This window comes from Cervus canadensis, chromosome 29, assembly GCF_019320065.1.
Source record: "Cervus canadensis isolate Bull #8, Minnesota chromosome 29, ASM1932006v1, whole genome shotgun sequence".
NCBI classification, from domain to species: domain Eukaryota; kingdom Metazoa; phylum Chordata; class Mammalia; order Artiodactyla; family Cervidae; genus Cervus; species Cervus canadensis.
Genome location: NC_057414.1, coordinates 46,946,909 through 46,969,411, shown reverse-complemented (window position 1 = coordinate 46,969,411; position 22,503 = coordinate 46,946,909). Strand labels below are relative to the sequence as shown.

General features: G+C 52.0%; 1 protein-coding gene across 2 annotated transcripts in view; it reads right to left on the bottom strand.

Moving 5' to 3' along the window:
- The window catches only part of SHANK2 (SH3 and multiple ankyrin repeat domains 2), a 560,095-nt gene that overhangs the window by 352,709 nt on the left and 184,883 nt on the right, over positions 1-22,503 (bottom strand). For both annotated transcript variants that reach the window (XM_043452087.1, XM_043452088.1), the window contains one exon: positions 1,536-1,602. In XM_043452087.1, the coding sequence (XP_043308022.1) occupies positions 1,536-1,602 (67 nt within the window). The remainder of the gene's footprint in view (positions 1-1,535; positions 1,603-22,503) is intronic.

The following is a 22,503-nucleotide window of genomic DNA, read 5'->3' as shown; positions in this document are numbered from 1 at the left end:
GGAGTGGGTGAGTGGTAATTAAGATGTGTTCACTCAACAAACAGGTATTCTTCTTATAATAAAAAAATATGTTTGTAGAGAGGCGTTTACATCCCAGATAAGGAACGGGAGAGACAAGCCAGAAATCTCCCCGATCCGGGTTTTAAAATCAGCACTTTTTTGAGTTTGTGGCTGGGGCGAGAAGGGGAGTGAATCTGTAGGGCGGGGCTGGGGGGCGGCGGGCAGAGTCTGTAGTTTCTCCTGTCTCCCTCCCGACAGCCAGCCTGAGTAAGGAAGCCCCTTCACACCTCCCCAGGCTCAGGGGAAATCAGGACGGTAGCCCCAAGTTTGTCACCATCGCAGGAACTCGGAGATCCTGGATCCCCCGGACCGCTAACCACCCCAGGGTCGTGGGAGGGGCTTGCACGCCTCCTCCTGGTGGTCTGCCCCGCTCAACAAGAGTTCCAATTCCCTTCACGGCAACCGGTATTTTTGTACCATTCTCTCGTATTAGGGGGTGGTGGGAAGAGTTGGGAGGGCTCAGTTCATCCTCTAGTGTGCTGTGCGGACATGAACTCATCCACCCGCATAGTGTGCTTAGGGAGAGGCCGACCCGGCCAGGCAGGATGCCCGGATCTCAGAGCAATTAGGAGGTTTGGCCCTGGCTCGCGGGAGGACTCGCATCAACATTGGGTGCGGGAGGCCCCGATGCTTGGCACAGGGGACCGGATGAGGCAAGCGAGACATCCGGCTCCGCAGCCTTGTGCGATTCTCGAGGCAGCTGGGTGCCCACCAGACATTCGACACGGAAAAGACCAGACAGCCAGACGCACGGGATCGCTCACCCGCCCTGCGCCCAATCCGGGGGGAGCGATCCAGGCAACAAGACACAGAGGCCATCCGGCGACTCCTCCAGGCGCCCTGGAGCCCCGGGGCCCGCCCCCTGGATGGGATAGCGCCGTCTGGAGATCTCACCGCTGCTGGTCCAGTGGGCCTGCTCCCCGCTGCAAGTCCGCTGTAAGCCCGGGGCCGGAGGGAACAGGCCAGAGGGCTCTTCCAAGATGCAAGACTGGGCCCAGCCACCGGCAGGGCGATGGGACAGAGGAGGAGCCGCAGGGACAGTCCTCCTGGTCGGCACGAGGGGTACTGAAAAGGGGAGCGGTTATCAGCAGACAGAGCCAGGGACGCAGAGGTGGGAGGGGGAGGGGGACGCCCCCGGCTCTTCCTGCCTCCTTTCATTGCCATCTCCGACTTTAAACAGAAGCGCGTGTGTTACAGAATCCCCCCCGCAAACTCGTCTCAATCGGTCGCAAGGCGATCTGGTTCTCCGGTTGGACGGCAAGGCCCTGCAGCCATCGCCGGCACCCTCGCCTGACATCTAAGGGGTTCCGTACCCCGACCCCGCCACACATCAAGAAGATGCAGCAACAGAGACGGAGAAGATGCTCGGACTCTGTTCCCGTGAAGTTTGGCTTAAATCAGACTCCGAACCAATCCGGCGAGGTGACCAAACAGAGTCCCCGCGCGGTTCACTGGCAGACAGCCAGCCCACTCACCGATGTCGGTCTCCTTGTGGTTCTTGATGTACTCGGCCAGCTCGAAGTTGCCGGCAATGATCGCCACCTGCCAGAAGAGGAAATCACGTTAAAGCGCCAAGTGCGGGACACACTGCCCATCCTGACGGCCTAAGAGCAAAAGAAGCCCAATCAGAGCTGCTTTTGAAAAAATAAGAGATATTCCCCCTTTCCAGGTTTCCTGAGATACAGCCGATCCCCAGCACTAAGCTGAAGGAGTGCAGCCTGATGACTTGGATATTATTTTGTGAAACGATGCCCCGGTGAGTTTAGTTAACGTCCATCACCCCATACGGCTACACACACCGTTTCTTCCCTAGGACTTCGCTGGTGGCCCAGTGGCTGAGACTCTGCGCTCCCAATGCAGGGGGACGGGGTTCGACCCCTGGTCGGGGAACTAGATCCCACGTGCTGCAACTAAAAATGATCCTCTGTGTCGCAAGGAAGATCAAAGAACCCGCGTGCTGCAACTAAGACCCAGTGCAGCCAAATAAATAATCTTTCTTCAAATGTGAACAATTTATCCAGAAGATCTTCTTTAAAAAACAAAGCAAAACTTTTTTTCCCTTGTGATGAGAACTTGAAGGATCTACTCTTACCAACTTTCAAGTGAAGCATGTAGCAGTGCTACCGACAACCACTGTGCTGAACACGACATCCTCGGGGCTAGTTTGTCTTGTAACCGGAAGTCCTAATCGGGACCATCTTCACCCATTTCCCCAGCCCCCGCCCCGGGAACCACAAAAAATCTGATCTCTTTTTCTATGAGTTTGTTTAGACACTGCAACAAAGTGAGGTTGTACAACGTTTGTCTGTCTGATTTCGGGCCGTGTAGGCCCTCAAGGCCGGTGCACGGTGTGGACCAGTCCGAGCTGCGGAAACAGCAGCCACCACGCCCATCAGCCCGACCAGAGGCTCCTCCTCCCTCTTGGCCCCCTTCTCCAGGGCCCTGGCCATTCTTGCATCACGAGGTCGTCATTCCACAAGAATCTACGTGAGACAGTCCTCTGCCCAGAAGGCCACGGTGGGGGCAGGTCGAGGGACTGAGCCTGGAAACCCCCCGGAATGCATGCTGCATTCCCACCAGTCCTGACCGGTCCCAACATGCTCCCCAGAGGAGGGGGGGAGGCATCCGTTCCGCTGATTGTCCCCATAGCTAGAGGGATGGGGAACCTCAAAAAGCACTCACAGCTCTACACTGGGTTTCAGTGAAGCAGAAAAAACTCCACCTGTGCACAGCTTAAACCAGCACCTATAGGCAAGGGTCCAGCTCAAGCCACACAGACACAGTGACTAAAGCAAAGAAGCCACGTGGTCCATGATGCACTGAGGCAGCCAGGCAGGCAAAGACAAAGGCCCTGGGGTGGCCCCAGGGCCCCTGGGGAGACCTGATGCAGAGCCCACAGGGGCAGGGCTCTCCATGCCCCAACAGGAAGCCCTGGGCCCAGGGGGGTGGCCGTCTCCACCCTCAAATGAGCCGGGCGTTAAGATGCCAGCCTGCAGACACACACGTCAACCGTCAGTCTACTGGCAGTGATAATGTGGGTGGGCCTTCCCCGTCCTTTGGAGGCCTTCAGCGCAAACGCTGAGATTTGCTGGAGGAGACGTTCCGCCTTGAGGCTGCACCACCAGCTCCTGCCTGAGTTCCCAGCCTGCCCTTCCGACTGCAGACTTGCCAGCCCCCACAGTCTTGGGAGCCAAATTCCTGCAAGAAATTTCTTAAACATACATGTCTCCATCCTGCCAGCTCTGTTTCCCTGGAGAAACCTGCTTGACACGGCTCCATATGGGGGCCGGGGGGCTGTGGTGCTACAGACCCCAGACCTCTGTCTTTGGAAGTGACACTGATTTCAGCTCTTGGGCATCACCTAATGCTTGGTGTTCTGCAAGGATGCCACTGACTGAAACAGCCTGGAGACGAATTCAGCCTCCTCCCGGTCTGCTAATGTCAGGGGAGCCACGGCAGCCCCTGTCTGCACCAGCTGGGGGTCCTGAGAGTGGACAGCAAAGGCCATTTCAGCGACAGGCCCTCTGGGGCCTCCCTCATAGCTCAAATGGTAAAGAATCTGCCTGCAATGTGGGAGACCAGAGTTCGATCCCTGGGTCAGGAAGATCCCCTGAAGAAGGGAATGGCAACCCACTCCAGTATTCTTGCCTGGAGAATCCCATGGACAGAGGAGTCTGGTGGGCTCCAGTTCATGGGGTCGCAAAGAGTTGGACATGACTGAGCAACTCTGTCTCTCTCTCTCTCTCTCTCACACACACACACAGAGGTTCTGCAGACACAGAAGCGGATTAGAAGCACCTCGTGAATGGAGCTTCACCAGCCTCCTGAGGGTGACCGTCCATCTGGGATGCAGGTTTCAGACGGTGGATCCTTGAAACACAGAAGGGGGACTTCCCTGGTGGTCCAGCAGTTAAGACTTCACCTTCTAATGTAGGGGATGTGGGTTCGACCCCTGGTTGGGCAGCTAAGACCCCACATGCCTCTCAGCCAAAAAAACCCAAAACTTATAACAGAAACAAAATTGTAACAAATTCAATAAAGGCTTTAAAAACGGTCCACATCAGAAAAAAAAAAAAAAAGAAAGAAAGAACACAACAAGGACAGAGGTTAGGAACCTAAGCAGGAGGTCCACAGAGGCCCTGAGAAGCCAGTGTCCTAGTCTGCTGGCATTTATGACATGAACGTAAAAGGAAGGGTCTACAGGGTGACCCATGACATGTAACCCAATGTCATTTAGCGGACAACTAGTCAGTCATTCCTTGTTGGAATTCCCTGGTGGTCCAGTGGGTAGGATGCCATGCTTTCCTTGCAAAGGCCTGGGTTCAGTCCCTGGTCAGGAAACTAGGATCCTGCAAGCGTCACAGTGCAGTTAAAAAAAAAAAAAGCATCATTCCTTGTCTTCCAGCCAAACTCTCAAAGGTAAAACTCACTCCCACCCATCAGGAAGGCTATTATCAAAAGACAGAAAATAAGAAGTGTTGCTAAGGATGTGGAGAAATCGGAAGGTTTGTGTATTGCGGGGTGGGGGCGGGATATAAAATGGTACAGCCGCTGTGGAAAACAGTGTTGAAGTTCCTCAAAAAAAATCCTACATAGACATGATCCAGCAGCCCTGCTTCTGGGGATTTGTACCCGGGGGATCTGAAAGCAGGGATAATGGTTAATTCTTCATGTCAACTTGACTGGGCCACAGACGACCTAGACATTTGGCCAGAAGTTACCCTGGGTGTTTCTGGATGAGATTAGCATCTGAATCAGTAGATTGAGTAAAGCAGATTGCCCTCCCAGCGTGGGTGGGCCTCATCTAATCAGTTGATGACATGCCTAGAACAGAAAAGTCAAATAAGAGGGGACTTCAGCCCACCTGTGAGCTGGGACATCTGTCTTTTCCAGCCTTCAGACTCGGAGCAACATCAGCTTTTCCTGGGTCCTGAGCCTGCCGGCTTTTGGATTGGAACTTACACCACTGGGAATGCTGGACCTTAAGTTCACTACAACCTCAGATCTTGGACTCCTTGGCCCCATAATAGATCTCTGTGTGTGTGTGTGTGTGTGTGTGCGTGTGTGTGTGGTGTGTGTACTCTGAGTGGGGTGCTGCTGTAACCCCACTGCAGTTGGAACCAGGCTGAAGGGGAAGCTGCTTTTGTTCTCATCACTGGCGAAACCGTCATCTCCTGGGCTCTGCAGCCAGGATGTGGAGGAAACCCACGCCCCCACCTCGAACGAAGCCTCCTCCTCTCGCCAAAACCAAATGTGCCTCCCGACACAGAGAGCTATTTATAGGCGCTCTGAGAGCCTGGCACGTCCTCGCCAAAACTGGAAAACAGCTCCGTGCAAAGACAGTGATGGAAACTGTGGTCTCAGGCCACCCCCTTCTTTGGTTTTCCTTCCAGATGACCACGTCCCCTGCTCCAGACTCCTATGGCCAATGGGGAAGTGACCAACACCCAGAGACCCAGGAGCCTGGGATGGTGTCCAAATTCTGAGCATCCTGCAAGCATGTGGGGAAGGAAGTGGGTCCCAGGCTTAGGGGGTCAGAGGTCACAAACTCCACCTAACCAACTCTAAGGGGGTGTCCATCATCTCTAGGCTGAAGCCTGGAGCCCGACAGGCAGTGGGCAATTGTGCAGATTCCAGACCACAGCCCCAAGGCCTTGGCAAATCCCAGGGGGCCAGAAGCCTTTGCAAACTGATGTGTTACCCGGGCGGAGAAGGCACTGGCACCCCACTCCAGTCCTCTTGCCTGGAAAATCCCATGGATGGAGGAGCCTGGTAGGCTGCAGTCCATGGGGTCGTGAAGAGTCGGACACAACTGAGCGACTTCACTTTCACTTTTCACTTTCATGCATTGGAGAAGGAAATGGCAACCCACTCCAGTGTTCTTGCCTGGAGAATCCTAGGGACGGCGGAGCCTGGTGGGCTGCCGTCTGTGGGGTCGCACAGAGTTGGACATGAGTGAAGTGACTTAGCAGCAGCAGCAGCAGTGTTACCCGGGGCTCGGGGACCCCACACCAACCTTGGTGGGCTGCCTGGAGGGAGCACCTGCTGGGCAGTGGAGGCAAGCAGCATCCGTTCCACCAGAAGGCCCCATCTCCAGGGGCTTCAGGCTGGGCCCCAAGCCAGAGGAAGCAGCCGGGGCACCGCCAAGGCTGCCATACAGGCAGCACCGTGCTGGTGGCCCAACAGCCTCTCCAGGCTAAAGGGGGACCCCGAGCACTCCTGGGAGACCTGCCCAGGCGAGGCCTCACCTTTGCTGGACCGCCAAGGCTGGGGGTGAAACGGCCTCCCTGCCCCCTAGCCCAGGAGTGAAGGGTATGCCCTGGGCAGTGGTCAGCCTTCACGTGGGCAGCATGGTGCCGTGGTCATGGCCACAGCCTCCCTGGTGTGGACCCCTCCGGAATGGAGACCACCGACAAGACACATGCCTGCTCTGTAACTGGGGATCATTGCAAGCCTAGCCCTTCCGTGATGCCTGGAGGGCTAAAATCGTTCACACTGATAAATGGTGCACAACAGAGCCTGTCGTTCCACAAAGAAAACCCAGGCCCGGGGGGCTTCTCAGATGAAGTCGCCCAAACACATAAGCAGGAACTAACACTCGTCTCACCCAAATTCCTCCAGGGAATGAAGAGGGAGAACTCCCCAACCCCATGAACGAGGCCAACACGACCCCAGTCCCAGGGGTCCAGAGGGGCGGGAGTCCTCTCTCCCGCAGAGGTTGGCATCCTGACCAAACAACAGCAAATCAATGCAGTGAATGAATGAAAGTCACTCAGCTGTGTCCAACTCTTTGCAACCCCATGGACTATACAGTCCATGGAATTCTCCAGGCCAGGATACTGGAGTGGGCACCCTTTCCCTTCTCCAGGGGATCTTCCCAACTCAGGGATCAAACCCAGATCTCCACATTGCAGGCAGATTCTTTACCAGCTGAGCCACAGGGAAGTCCAAGAATATTGAAGTGGGTAGCCTATCCCTTCTCCAGTGGATCTTCCCGACACAGGAATTGAAGCAGGGTCTCCTGCATTGCAGGCGGATTCTTTACCAACTGAACCACCGGGGAAGCCCGTAAATCAATGCAGGGATCTATCTGTTCAAAGAGGAGGACCACACCACTATGCAGGCTTCTTACAGGAATAAAGGAGCCATCAGTGCCATCCACGGCACTAAAAGAAAAGGGGGAAATCTATAGGGTCATCTTTTTAAAAAGCATTTATTTCTGTTTTTTAAATTATTTACTTAGTTGGCTGTGCTGGATCTTGGCTGCAACATGCAGGATCTAGTTCCCTGACCGGGGATTGAACCCAGGTCCCCTGCACTGGGAGCACAGAATCTTAGCCACTGGATCACCAGGAAAGTCCTTCTACAGCATCATCCTGATGGCTGCAGCGACTGTTATCAATTGTGACACTTTATCAAAAAGCATTTGATGAAACTGAATTCATGAAAAAACCTCACAGACTAGGAATAAAAGGGAATTCAACCTGCCATCGCATCAACGAAGGATCTCCCTGGCTAAGAAGCCTCCGGGAAGCAAAGTGGTGGCTAAGAAGCCTCCAAGGACCCTGATGTGGGCTCCCTCGGCCTCACGTGGGGGTCCAGGTGGGCCGGCAGGTGTGACGGCCTCACCACGTGCCTCAGCCCTGACCTGGGCTCACGCACTAGCTCCCACCAGCCCACCCGGCCTCAGCAGAGCCGACCAGCTCCCTTCCACGCCGGCCTCAGGACAGGGCTCCGTGTGGGCAAAACCTAAAGCCGTGAAGCCTCCAGAGGGCAGGCTCTGGAACGTCAGTCTGCAGCATGGCTTCCGGAATGTTCTACTGGTCAGAGCACAAAACCAGAGTCCCGGCGTGAGGGAAAATACACTCCTCCTCTCTGTGGGAGGGGCTGCACGGCGCCACAGGCGTGCTCCTCAGTCTCCTAAAATCCCACTCTGCACTGCCGTCCCGAGAGCCCCTTGGACAGTAAGGAGATCAAACCTGTCAATCCCAAAGGAAATCAACCCTGAATATTCACTGGAAGGACGGATGTTGAAACTGAAGCTCCGATACTTTGGCCACCTGATGTGAAGAGCCAGCTCATTGGAAAAGACCCTGATGCTGGGCAAGATTGAGGGCAGGAGAAGAAGGGGGCGACAGAGGATGAGATGACTGGATGGCATCACCGACCCAATGGACATGAGTCTGAGCAAAGTCCACTGCTCAGTAATGGAGGACATAGGAGGCCAGTGTGGAGCAGTCCATGGGGTCGCAGAGCCAGACATGACTTAGCGACCGAACCACAGCAACGCCTGCCCAGTGACCACAGCGTGGGCACATTCCCCGGTCCCAGGGGGTGGTCTGGTTCGTCCTTTTGCACCGGAGACCAGGTGGGAGTCCCCAAGGTCACACAGGCATTCAGGATCTGCTTCGGGGCTCCAGAGTCTACACGCCAAGGTGCCGCAGACGGTGCTGGAATCAGGGCCCTGGCATCCATGAGTTATCACCCAGGGAGGCTACGGACCAGCACCAGAATTGCCCCCCTCACAGGAGAGGTGCTGAGCCCCAAGGTGGGCGCTGAGAATTCACATTTATGCGGAAAAACCCATCTTCAACGTTCAGAAGTTTGTGGCCTGACAGTCAACACAGAGGTGAGACGATGATCCAACTGGTCTACCTTGATTTTAGCTTCTCAGTTGCCAGCTGTGGCAACGCCGAGCTAGGGAGAAACCTGCCAGGCTCCATCTGGGGAGAGACTGCGACTGCGACGCCAGCTCCTCTGACGCAGAAGAGACCCTCGATGCGGGATCATCCAGTCTTCAGCTGTATAAAATATTCATGATCGTCAAGGGAAAAACAGACTTGAAAGGCATCTGAAGAGAGGTGTAAAAGTCTACCACACACACACAGATTCCTTCCTATGGACCCAGAGCATCGCCCTTCTCCCAGATGGATCTGCCAATAAAATGCAAATTTCTTCTTTGAAGTAGCAATGGCTGTGAAGGACACCGTCTGCTCCCAGGAATCTTGATAAAAAGCAAACAGTTCTTCAATGTTTGGGGAAAAAAAAACAGCCTTCAAGAGAGCAGCTCCCGTTGGGACCAGCAGGTGGGTCCCATGAACCCACTGGGTACGTGTGTTTTTTCCTATTTGGCCCCTCAGTTCCTGACTCACGGGGCAGAATGAATGAGACCACTGTGTGTGGGAATCTGAGACTTGGGGGATTGCAGATGTTCCTAGAGTGGCCTCTACCATGCTGTAATAAAGATGTCCATGGTGATCAAGCTAATACAGCAGCAACGAAAACGGCTCACGTTGACTCAACACACACACTCGCCCGGGGTTCCCAATGCAGGATCTTATTTCATCCTCACGTCTGGGAAGGAGGGCTGCTGTGTCTCCTATTTCCCAGCTGAAGGGACAGGCTCTAAGAGCTCCAGGAAGTCAGACATGTACCTGTCATGAAGGTGGACCTCATCATCCGACCCCAAAGACCTGGGGTGTAGCCCAGTGCTCCGTACACAGCCTCGCATGGCCTTCATCCCGGAAAGTTCTCCTGTACCGGGGCTTAGCCAACTCACATGAAACTTCCTCTCACTTGAAAAGAGGTCCAGGAGAGATGAATAATGAGATTTGATTCAGAAGCAGAAAGTCAGCACCATTTTCCACAGACCGGCAACTGAAGAAAGGATTAACAGTTGAGGCCACCAGACACCCGTGAACCAATCGGCTGGGCCATCAGAGCCAAGCCCCACAGACGGGGCGGCGAAAGCAACAGGCATTCCTGCCTCCAGGCCTGGAGGCTGGAATCCCAGACCCAGGGTGGGGCAGGGCTGGTCCCTCCTGAGGCCTCTCTCCTGGGCGTGTAGACAGTCATCTTCACGTCCTCAGAGGATCATCCCTCTGGGTGTGCCTGAGTCCTGACCTCCTCTTATAAGGACCTAAGTCTCACAGGAGTCCCAGGTGGCGCTAGTGGTAAAGAACCCGCCTGCCAATGCAGGAGATGTGAGAGACATGGGTTGAACCCCGGACACGTATGTTCCCCTGGCAGACGCTCGGATCGGAGGTGTCGGGGGCGCACACGGCTGCAGAGTCTCCTCTATGTGGTCTGTGTTTAGGATGCAGATGGTGGGGCTGCGGGCGACTGCCACGGATGAAATGCAGGAGCAGAAACTGCGTCCTCTGTCTCACTTTCACACAAAGCCTTTGTCTCCCCCATCCCCAAAACTACCTTAAGAAAATTCTCAAACACGTCTAAGAAGTTGAAGGAATCCAGCAAAGAGAATCTGTACACCATGTAACACAGCTGGGTTACACAAAGGCTTCCATGTTGCTTGGTGTGGCGAGTGTACCCGCACCTGTGTGCACACAATGGCTTTCTGACTAACTCACTGCGATGCTTCTCCTTCTAAACGATCCCGGCATCTTCACAAAGGACCTCCTCCTACACATACGGTCACGATCAGAAAATCGGCGTTCATTTCAGATCATCCTCTCGTGACCGCTTCGCACCCAGAGTTCTCCAAGGGCCTCTTTCCCCACAATTTTCAAATTGTTTTCATTTAGGTTGAACTGCATACAGCAAAATGCTCAGAAGGTACGTATATAATTTGATGAATGCATGGGGGTTCCCAAGCGGTGCTAGTGGTAAAGAATCTGCCTGCCAGTGCAGGAGACAAGAGATTTGGGTTCAGTCTCGGGTCAGGAAGATCCCCTGGAGGAGGAAATGGCAACCCACTCCAGTATTCTTGCCTGCAAAATCCCACGGACAGAGGAGCCCAACGGGCTACAGTCCACGGGGTCGCAAAGCATCACACATGACTGAGTAACCGAGCGTGTGCGCATGCACACACACACACACACACACACACACACAATCATCACTCCCGTCAAGAAATAGAGCATTCTAGATGGACCTGGAGATTAGCACATTAAGTGAGGTAAGTCAGGAAAAAAACAGTATCATATGGTATTGCTTATACATGCAATCTAAAACATGATACAAATGAATTTATTTATAAAACAGAGAACAATCTCACAGAGAACAAACTTATGGCTGCCAAAGAGGAAAAGGAGGGAGGGATAAATTAGGAGCTTGGGATTAACACACACATGACCGTGTGTAAAACAGATGAACAATAAGGCACTAGTGTATAGCACAGGGAACTCTATTCAATGGTCTATAATAACCTAGAGGAAAAGAATTTGAAAATGAATGGCTAGAAGCATTTGTAAATGAATCACTTTGCTGTTCCCCTGAAACTAACACAACATTGTAAGCCAAGATTCCAATATAAAATAAAAATGAGTTTAAAAAAGAAATAGAGCATTTCCTTCACCCCTTTCTAGTCAATTTCCTCCGTTTCCCCCACCAACTGAGAGAACAGGTGACCACACGTTGCTCATGTCTGTGTGGTGGGTGCCACACGCGTGAACTCACATGTTACCCGCCCTTCATGCTCTGTACTTTGTTTGCTGTACTCAGCACACCGTTCACGAGCATCACTCAACCTGTCGGGTACCACAGCTTTGGTTCTCTCGGTTCACAACCTCCCGAGGAGGGTGATGGCTGGGGACGGGGGCAGTGCAGCGTGGACTTCACAAGAAGCTGCCATCCTTCCAAAGTGGGGGTGCCGTTCTGGGCCCCCATCAGCATCACACGAGAGCTCTGGTTACCCCACGTTCTCACCAACACTTGGTGTCACCCATCTTTTTCATTTTGGCTATTTCAGTACTTTCAAGTTAAGTTATATTTATTCCTCCTCCTTTTATAAACATCACCATTGCTACCTTTAAAATAAAATGAACTCGTGGTATTTGTCTTTCTCTTTCTGACCGACTTCACTTAGTAAGAAATGCGGGGCTGGAGGAAGCACAAGCTTGAATCAAGATTGCCGGGAGAAATATCAATAACCTCAAATATGCAGATGACACCCACCCTTATGGCAGAAAACAAAGAGGAACTAAAGAGTCTCTTGATGAAAGTGAAAGAGGAGAGTGAAAAAGTTGGCTTATAGCTCAACATTCAGAAAGACTAAGATCAAGGCATCTGGTCCCATCACTTCATGGGTAATAGATGGGGAAACAGTGGAAACAGTGACAGACTTTATTTTGGAGGTGGGGGGGGCTCCAAAATCACTGCAGATGGTGACTGCAGCCATGAAATTAAAAGACACTTAGTCCTTGGAAGGAAAGTTATGACCAACCTAGATAGCATATTCAAAAGCAGAGACATTACTTTGCCAACAAAGGTCTGTCTAGTCAAGGCTATGGTTTTTCCAGTGGTCCTGCGTGGATGTGAGAGTTGGACCATAAAGAAAGCTGAGCACCGAAGAATTGACGCTTTTGGACTGTGGTGTTGGAGAAGACTCTTGAGAGTCCCTTGGACTGCAAGGAGATCCAACCAGTCCATCCTGAAGGAGATCAGTCCTGGGTGTTCATTGGAAGGGCTGACGCTGAAGCTGAAACTCCAATACTTTGGCCATCTGATGCAAAGAGCTGGCTCATTTGAAAAGACCCTGATGCTGGGAAAGATTGAGGGCAGGAGAAGGAGACGACAGAGGATGAGATGGTTGGATGGCATCATTGACTCAATGGACATGAGTTTGGGTAGACTCCAGGAGTTGGTGGTGGACAGGGAGGCCTGGCGGTTCATGGGGTCACAAAGAGTCGGACATGCCTGAGCGACTGAACTGAACTGAACTTCGTGAGATGCTCTCTAGTTGCGTCCGTCTACTGTGAATGGCACTGCTTCGTTCTCGTTTATGGCTGAGCAGTAAATCCGGCACAAACGAACGTATCTATGAAACAGAAGCGGACAACGGACTCGTGGCTGCCACGGGGAGGGGGCTGGAGGAGGGACGCCTGGGGGGTGGGGGTTAGCAGACGCAAACAGTGTCTGTAGGATGGACAAACACCAAGGTCCTACCGCATAGCACAGGAGACCACGGTAAACATCCTGTGACAAGCCATAACGGCAAGGAAAACAAATGTAGAAAAGAAGGTCTGTATGTGTCTGAGTTACTGTCCTGCATGGTAGAGAAAGGCACGACATTGTAAAGCAACAATACTTCAATAAAAATAAAAAGAACGTTCCATTTCCCCAGACGTTTGAAAAGATGATGATTCCAAGACTCAGACCAGGAACTGACAAACTCAACCTCACTTAAGCCACTGCTAATAAAACAGTCCCTGCAGCTTTCACGGGGCCAGGGAGCGTGAGAAAAGCAAAGCCACCGCTATTTCCCCAGAAACATCGCTTCTTCCCCGCACTCCAGTAACAAGGGGAGGACAGCGGTAGCAGGGATCAGCTTGTGAAGCTGGCGATAAAACTTCCAAGTTGACCTCATATACACACACAGAATGTTTCATTTTATTCAGGGATGTGAAGAAAGTTTAACAAATTACATTACAAAAGCTGACAACCGTGCTTGTGTGGTAACACAAGGCTGTAAGGAAAGTGAGCTGCTTTGGTCTTCAGGAGAAATTTTACTGGCTCACCTTCTACAAGAAACAACCAAACAAACATGTTCACTAAAACTGCCGGCACGAGTCACAGGGGGGAGAGGCTGAGCTCTGAACGGAAGTGCTCCCATCGAAGCCTGAAGATCTTCGGTGGAATCTGCCCTGTGTCTTCAGCCCCCCAGCAGCTGTGGTCTCATCACACACCTTCAAAGGCAAGTTCCACGTTCAGACCACCGGCTGCCCCACGTCTCCAGTGGAGACATGAAAAAGGAAGCAAAACCCTCATATCCTGTCCTCCTCTTCCCCTCCCTCAACTCCTCCCAGCATGTTTACAGATACATTCAGCCTAGGTCACGTCCTTTAGACAAAAAAGCCATCAACTTACAATGGATCCCACTGCTCCAAGAGAAACATTACATAAAGAGCACTTTCTTCCCTCTGTTCTCACAGGCATCCGACACGACAGCTCCTATTATTAAAACGTGGACCACTCAGGGGAGGATACACCGCATACCCAGAGGATTCTACCTGCTAAATGCATGGGATGGATGTGAATTAAATTCAACACGATTAAATAACAGAAAATTGCATTTAAATACCTTTAGGAATAAGACAAGACAGCAATGAAACATGAGACGTTGACTGCATTAGGAAAAATCTGGAGGTGGTGGTTTTGATTCTTTGTAAACAGCAGGTAAAGTCTGGAAGGAAGAAAAACACAGAGGACGCAGCCAGAAGGGAGGAAAGGGGAAAAGATGGCAAAGAAGAAAGGGGCTGTTTTCCTAAAGAAGCCTTGTTTCAAACCACAAAAGAGAGAAGCTGAGGATGCAGATGTTCCCACACTGGGGTCTGGGGTCTAAAAGAGATGATTCTGTCTTTGGATGTTGGTGCATTTTAAGACATGCCCCAGAACTCACACTGAAATATAACCCCTAAGGGCCTTCTGCTGGGAAGAAAGAAGTGGACACACGGGGCCCTGCTGTAACTGCTGGCTGGCCCAGTCAGAGCAGCCCTTGCCCCTCGCAACACACCGCTTGGTTTAACTGTACCAGCAGCTAAGTCACAGGTCCCCGACTTCTGGGATCTGATGCCTGATGATGCGAGGTGGAGCTGATACAACAATAACAGAAACCAAGTGCACAATGTAATGTGCTTGAATCACCCCAAAACCACCCACATGCCCCCCGTCTGGGGAGAAATCATCTTGCACGCAACCGGTCCCTGGTGCCGAAAAGGCTGGGGACCGCTGCTAAGTGTTCAGGTGATGCTCACTCTGCTTTAGGGGAAGCAGCTGACATCAGGATGCTGTCGTTAGAGCAGCCACGTGAGGATCTTGTTGTTCAGTCGCTCAGTCGTGTCTGACTCTTCGAGACCCCAGGGACTGCAGCACATCAGGCTTCCCTGTCCTTCACTGTCTCCTGAGTTTGCTCAGATTCATGTCCATCGTGTCAGTGATGCCACCCAAGCGTCTCATCCTCTGCTGTCCCCCTTCTCCTCCTGCCTTCAACCTTTTCCAGCATCAGGGTCTTTTCCAGTGAGTCAGTTATTTGCATCAGGTAGCCAAAGTATTGGAGCTTCAGCATCAGTCCTTCCAATGAATATTCAGTGTTGATTTCCTTTAGGATGGACTGGTTTGATCTCCTTGCTGTCCAAGGGACTCTCAAGAGTCTTCTCCAACACCACAGTTCAAAAGCAGAGGGTTTACTGCTTTTCAATTAATGCGCTTTGTGATTTAGCATATTTACACGGGTGCAGCCGCCCTGGAGAAGGGAATGGCAACCCCCTCCAGTCTTCTTGCCTGGAGAATCCCATGGACAGAGGAGCCTGGCAGGCCACAGTCCACAGAGTTGCAAAGAGTCGGACATGAGTGAGCGACTCACACACACACAGACACACAGACACACACACACACACACACACACGGGTGCAGCCGACAGGGAGCCCTGGCTGCGAAGGGTTTACGTTGGGAGCCCCGCTCACTTGCCCACGTGGGCTCCAAGACCATCTGGGGACCTGGAGATGCTCAGGCACCTGTCGGCCTCAGCAGCTCAGCTCACACAGGGTCACCGGAACAAAGGCATCCTCGGCTCCAACAGTGGTTCTCCCTGACTCCCTGGGTCTCTCTTTTGGGCAGAGCCCACCGGCCACCAGGGGAGTTGGCAGCTCCCCAGGGCAAGGCTGGAGGAAAATCTCCCCACCTGCCCATCTGAGGCCCAAGAAAACCCACAGCGAGACTGAAAACTCCGAGCTGGCACCAACTGGCCCCTCCAAATAACTATCTTGCAAGCAAATGTGAACGGATGAGTCTACGAAAAGGAAGAAAACTTGGGCCACTTAAAGCACTCAGATGGGGCTTCCCTGATGGCTCAGCGACCAAGAATCCTCCTGCAATGCAGGAGACACAGGAGACAGAGAATCGACCCCTGCGTGAGGAAGATCCCCTGGAGAAGGGAATGGCAACCCCCTCCAGTATTCTCGCCTGGAGAAGTCCACGGACAGAGGAGCCTGGAGGGCTACAGCCCAGGGGGTCGCAAATAGGCGGACATGACTGAGCAACTCAACAACAGCAAGAGCATTCAGGAAGCCTTGAGATGAGAGCACCATCCACTCTTGAAACTTCCTTTATCTACTGTGATCTGAGCACTGGCTTCTGCCTCCTTTGTCTCTGCGATGCGCTGCAGGGTCAGCTGGCTTCTCTGCACCATCGGCTCATGCTCACCATTACCTCTGGGTGGGGTCCAGGTACTGCTTCTTGCATTACAAGACCATCCCTGGTCTTGGTACTACGGATCAAAATCCGGACACCTTCTTTTAAACGTAGACCTCGGTCCTTGGAGACACTTCTGCTGCCCCTGGGCCTCTCATCTCAGATGCACACAGCTGCTGTTCCCATATCTGCCGGCACACGTTAGCAGACCGTACCCCACCCTCCCCCCCAAAATAAAATCCCTTAGCAACAACATGCTGGCGTCGCACGTTTTAATTCTTCGGTTATGATTCACGGTGCGGTCTGTGGACAGATAATGAGACAAAGATCCGAGAATAGCTCTGAGGCATTTGCTCAGCAGAGCTGCAGCCCACCTAAGGGGAAGCCCGGGTCCTCGGGGGCGCTGCACCCGGAGGCATGGAACAGAGGGTCCGGGGTTCTGAGCCCGTCGCTGTGAGCCGTCCTCCAATCCTGAGAGCACCCGCGCGGGGCCTCGGGAGGCTGGGAAGGAGGGAGACCCACAGAGGCTTCCCCCATCGGGGCTGCCACCCTGCCTGCCCGCCTGCTGGGGTGAAGGGGGTCCGCGAGGAAGGAGCCCAGCATGGGGCGAAAGGGAGGTTGTAAACTCAAGATCATGCTGCTAAGGCTTCTGAACTACTTGACTAATCACCCTGGAGCAAATCATGACTTTCTAAAAAATAAACTCCATCATCTTTCTCGCATCCTTTTATTTGAGAACACGCCTGGACCACAAACACTGTGTCACGCTTGTCCATGTCTGGCCACTGGGCCTCCTTGCACGTTCTCTGCCGGGCAGCATGGCCCTTCTTCTCCAGAGTCCAGGGAGGTCTACGTGCTGCAGAAATACTTTCTGCAGAAAAGGAAGAACTAAGGGAGATGCGACCCCATCAGCGGTCTGCCCGAAGGCACTATAAGGTGAGCGGGGTGGCTTCCTGTGAATTTGGCAGGACAAATCTCCCCCTCCACTGCCCACCGCTCCCCAGGCAGAGGGCAGACCGGGGCTGACATGCTCTGGCCCCCTGGGACCTTTCTTGACGGATGTCATCCTCACGGGTGCTGTTCTGGGAAAGGTTGGAGGATGTGAGCACAAGCAAGTAGGGCCAGGGTGGGAGTCGGAACAGAAGAGCCCACCCACGTCTCCTCTGCTGGCCTGTCACGTGGTCAGACTGGACGGAGGCACGTGCATCCTCGGGGCTTCTGAACGCAGGGCTGGCAGAGACCAGGGATGCTCAATCCTGCGTCAGCTGCACACACACACACCCCGCTGCCCCGTCCCTCCCCCTACGCAGCAAGCCGCAGAAGTGGTTTCCAGAATTCTAATGGAGCCTGAGTCACCGGCAGGAGGGCCAGGATATAATTATTCACGGGTGTCACTCACACGGCAAGGGTCTCCCCGCCCCCCCGCGGCCTGCACACCGTTCAGCATCTCCCTGCTGTCCGCGCGGAGTGCTGAAGAAGCGTCTGTCCCTCCTCCCGGCCCGCACGTGTGCACATCTGGGACGGCAGCCTGGGGAGAGGTGAGCCGGGGCCAGACGGGTCCCGGGGGAAACAGAGGCCCAGTGGTGGTGCCGGGGGCCAAGCGTCAGCCTCAACAGCGGGGCTTCGCTTCCAAGTCCCCAGGGGGCCTGAGGTCCGGTGCAAGGGGGATGTGTGTGTGGTGTCTGTGTACATGTGTGTGTGGGTATATGTGCACATGTGGATATGCATGTAAATGTATGTGTGTGCGGTGTGTGTATACATACGTGTATATGTGGGGGGTGCGCGTGTGTGAGGTGTATGGGCATGCATGTATATATGTATATGTGTGCACATATATGTGTGTATATGTGTGTGATGTGTATGTATACGTGGGGGTAGTGTGTACATGTGTGTTTGTGTATTTGGGTATGAATGTGTGGGATGTGTAAGGGTGTGTGTGTGTGTGAGGTATATGGGCATGCGTGTATATATGCATATGTGTGTATATGTGTGTGGTGTGTGTATATGTGTATGTATGTGTGTGTATACATCTGTGTATGTGTATTTGGGTACGTATGTGTGGGATGGTGTGTGCAGTGTGTGTGTGGTGTATATGGGTATATGTGTATGTGTTTATGTGTGGGCTTTCCTACTAGCTCAGCTGATAAAGAATCTGTCTGCAGTGCAGGAGACCTCAGTTCAATTCCTGTGTCGGGAAGATCCCCTGGAGAAGGGATAGGCTACCCGCTCCAGTATTCCTGGGTTTCCCTGGTGGCTCAGCTGGTAAAGAATCGGCCTGCAATGCAGGAGACCCGGGTTCCAACCCTGGGCTGGGAAGACCCCCTGCAGAAGGGAACAGTCACCCACTCCAGTATTCTGACCTGGAGAAGTCCATGGATTATATAGTCCATGGGGTCACAAAGAGTCGGACACAACTGAGTGACTGTCGCCTACTTACGTACATGTGTGTATCTGTGTGTGAGTATGTGTGTAGGGGCTGTGTGTACGTGAGGGGGTATACATGTGTATGTGTGTACTTGGTGTGTGTGTAGGTACCTGCACACGCATGTGGGGGTGGGGTTGCGCAGGACGCCCGGCCAGCACGTTGCGCTGCTTTATTTTTGTGGAAGCGGGAAAGCAGGGTAACGGGAAAGTGACCGGCGGCACCATCGCGGGGCAGGCGGAGACGGAGCCGGCACGGGCCTCACAGCTCAGCAGTGCCGCCCGCTGCAAAGGTCGCACCTGGTGAGCCCCGGAAGCTGTCAGGCCAGCCCACACTTTAAATTGCTTCGCTGTGAGAACCAGGAAAGAAAAGCAGGTGCTGGAACACAGGCGCGCGCCCACCTCCGCCGAGGAGAGCCAAACTGGCAGGAGGAAGACGTCTCCAGCCAGAGCGCTGCTGGCGGGGGCAGAGCTTCAGGCGGGAAGGTCACGGGGCGCCCGACGGGGCTCCCGCACCAGCTCTGAGGACACAAGTCAGACGCGCTCTTGATAAATCGTCACAGCTTTCCTCTCTCCGCGGGGAGAAGCCAGCGATACCAACTTCACTGACACAGCCACGTCCCAGAACCAGCAGGCCGCCAACCACTCCGAGCTCATCATCCACGCCAGGTCCAGCCCGGGAGGCTCGGAAGCGGAATAGCAATCAGGGGGAAAGTGCCAAAGACTATGTGGGTATTTTAAACCATTCATCACAAGCAACCAGCTACAGCTTGGTAACTGACAGTTTCCGAAGCTATGGAAACTCAGCTCCGCGATCACGCAGGGAGAAGACCCAGCTTCCAGTTCCAAGGTGTAGCCGGTGTGCTCTATGACGGCCTATGTCAGCCAACATCTCTGAGCCTCGGTTTCCCCATCTGTAAACAGGGGGAATCTCAGAGCCTACCTCACAGGCGTCTTGTCAATTAAAATGCAGCAGTGCTTGCAGACTACTGGCAGCACCGTCTAAATATACGTACTCCATGAATGGTAGGCACTTAACAATTATTAGTTTAAAAATCACTCTCTGCAAACAATGAAGGATAAGCTTTAAAAAATTGTTACCTAAGGGGAAGAGAAAGAATAGCATAGGAAAGGGAGGGAGAAAAGCTGAACTTCTTTGCATTTACCTTGTTTTATAGATTTGATATGAAAACTTTATGTCAGTTATTAAAAAATTAAAACTTTAAAAAACAATCATTAAAGAATAAAAACAAAGGAACCTGTATGCAAAGTATACACAAATAGAGACTGAACACAGTAATTTTTATTGCATACCTAATGAGAACTACTCTGATTAAAAAAACCCGACTGCAAATGAAAATCTTAAACCACGTGAGCATGAGATCGTTGGTGGAAGTGTTGGCATGATGACCAGGAGAATTCTGTGTGTGCCCGGCGGAAGAAACCGGGATAAGAGTGATGTGGCTGATAAAACTTGCAGTTTTTGGTGTGGCTTAAGGAGACACAGATAGAGGTTCAAGGAGATTAAGTATAAACCTTGTCCTGAATTAGGATCGGTAACAGTAGGAAGACTCATGATGTATCTTTAAATACATGACCTTTATCATAAGCCCATGATAATAATACTATAATATAGTAATACTCATAATCTTTAAAATAAGACCCCCCACTGGGACTTTCCTGGTGGTCCAGTGGTTAAGAATCTGCCTTCCAGTGAAGCGGGTCTGGGCTCAATCCCTGGTTGGGGAATTAAGATCCCACATGCCTCACAGCCAAAAACACCAAAACATAAAACAGAAGCAATGTTGTAACAAATTCAATATAGACTTTAAAAATGGTCCACATCAAAAAAAATTCTAATAATAAAATTAAAAAATCCCCTCCTGGCACTTGGAACGTGGCTCCTAACACCCATTTGCAATAAAAGGAACGAGGCAGCCCCAGAAAAATGGCTGATGTCATGTCTGAGACAAGAAATTTACTAGAGGAGCATGAAACATCTGATCACACCAGAAAATAAGGAAGCCATCAAGAACTTTGAGGTCAGGTCAAAAGGACTCAGAAAATAATCTGAATAAGCCTCCACTGGGCACAGACAGGTTATGGTGAAGTCATTAGCATCAGATGCACGATCCTGCCAAAAAGAACGGAAGAAAATAAACAAATGCAACACAACAGACATCTCTGTAAAGCATCAGAGAGCTACAGAAGTGACAGAGGCCACAGTGCAGGGTTCTGAGAGGGGACAGCAGTGAATGAGGCATCTACACATTCTAGACTCAGCAACGCGGCCAAGGATCTGAGGGCCAGTCCCTCTGGGTGCGGAGAAATCAGTGGAGGCTTTAGCCATCGAGTAAGGCTGCCCAACAGTCAAAACCGCAGACGAGAAGGGCCAAAGTCTGGGTGGGAAGGGGGGAGTGGGAAGCTGAAGGAGACATTCAGCTGTCTTCTCAAGATGTTTAGCAAACTCTGAGGCCGAGAGGCACAGAGGGCTAAAAATCTATTCATGAGAACTGGAGGGCAGGGCCCACCACGGGGAGCGACAGGTAGGCACCCCAGGCTCTCGTCTGGGAGATCTTAGGGCTCAGGTGAGGGCACCTTCAGAGGAAAGGGAGTGGCCGAGGAGGACGAATCCTTGGAGAATTGCAAGCCAGCCTCGACTCAGACCAGTCTCCAAACAGACGAAGGTGAGAAGCCCCCACTGTACCAAGAAGGGATAATCCTCTCTGAAAGAAAATATGTCCCCTGGACTTCTTATAGTTCTGTAAGTATATGCAAGCACTATCTCTATAAACAAGCACTAGTCATTCCCAGAGACAGCACCAACCTTGGAAAACAAAGGGAAAAAACAGTCAATAGAAACAGACCTGTGGATGGTCCAGGCATTAGCATGCACAGGCAAGAACTTTGAAACAATTAGTATCTTCCAGAAAATAAAGGAAAAACTAGAAAAAATAGCAAAAAGATGGTTGAATTTTGCCAGATAATTGAAAGGCACCAAAAAAAGGGTCAACTGTAGACTCCAGACCTGAAAATGCAGTTCTCTCTAATTAAGAGCCTACAAGATGGGCTTAGAATCAGATTACACATAGAAGATGGATAAAGAGATTGGATAAACAGGTCAAAAGAAAATGCACAAACTATAGCACAGAGAAGAAAGTATGGAATATAAGGGAAGGAGATCTGTAACCCACGAAAAGCTCTGACATTTGTGTGAGCAGACACCTAGGAGAGAGGACATAAAAGGGGCAGAAGTGTTATTTAACAACGAAGCCTAAACTGATGAAACACACAAACCCAAAGATTCAAAACGTTCCATGAATCTCAACCAAAATAAATACAAGAAAAACTACATCTAGACCCACAAATGCTCAAAACTAGGGACAAAGGGAAAGTTTCCCAAGTACCCACAGCAAATGACCGTTATCTACAGTGACACTGGCAGGATTCTTTTGAAAATCAACGCTTAACGGCCAGGGCGGAACGCACACCTAACAAAGACTGCCTCTACGAACCAGACAGAATCAAATCGTGTTCAGAAAACTCAGAGCAGAGAGTCTCTCTCTCTCTGTTTGAAATAAAATAGGGACTGAAATTAAACGAAATAGCATGAAATAAAGAAGGGACTCCTCTGAGCACAGGAAACCCAGAGGCTCAGGGGAGAAAAGGGAGCAAAATGGGAAATAAACGAGCAAGGGGCAAAGAGCCCTCAGACGCACGGGCGGGAAACCTCCAAATGCGTCACCAGGGCTGGGAGACGGCGAGCAGAAGGCTGACTCGGTGACATAAAAAATAAACAAAATTTAAAAAGATATTTTTTTAAGGGACTTCCCCGGTGGTCCACTGGTTAAGACTCCACACCTCCAACGAAGG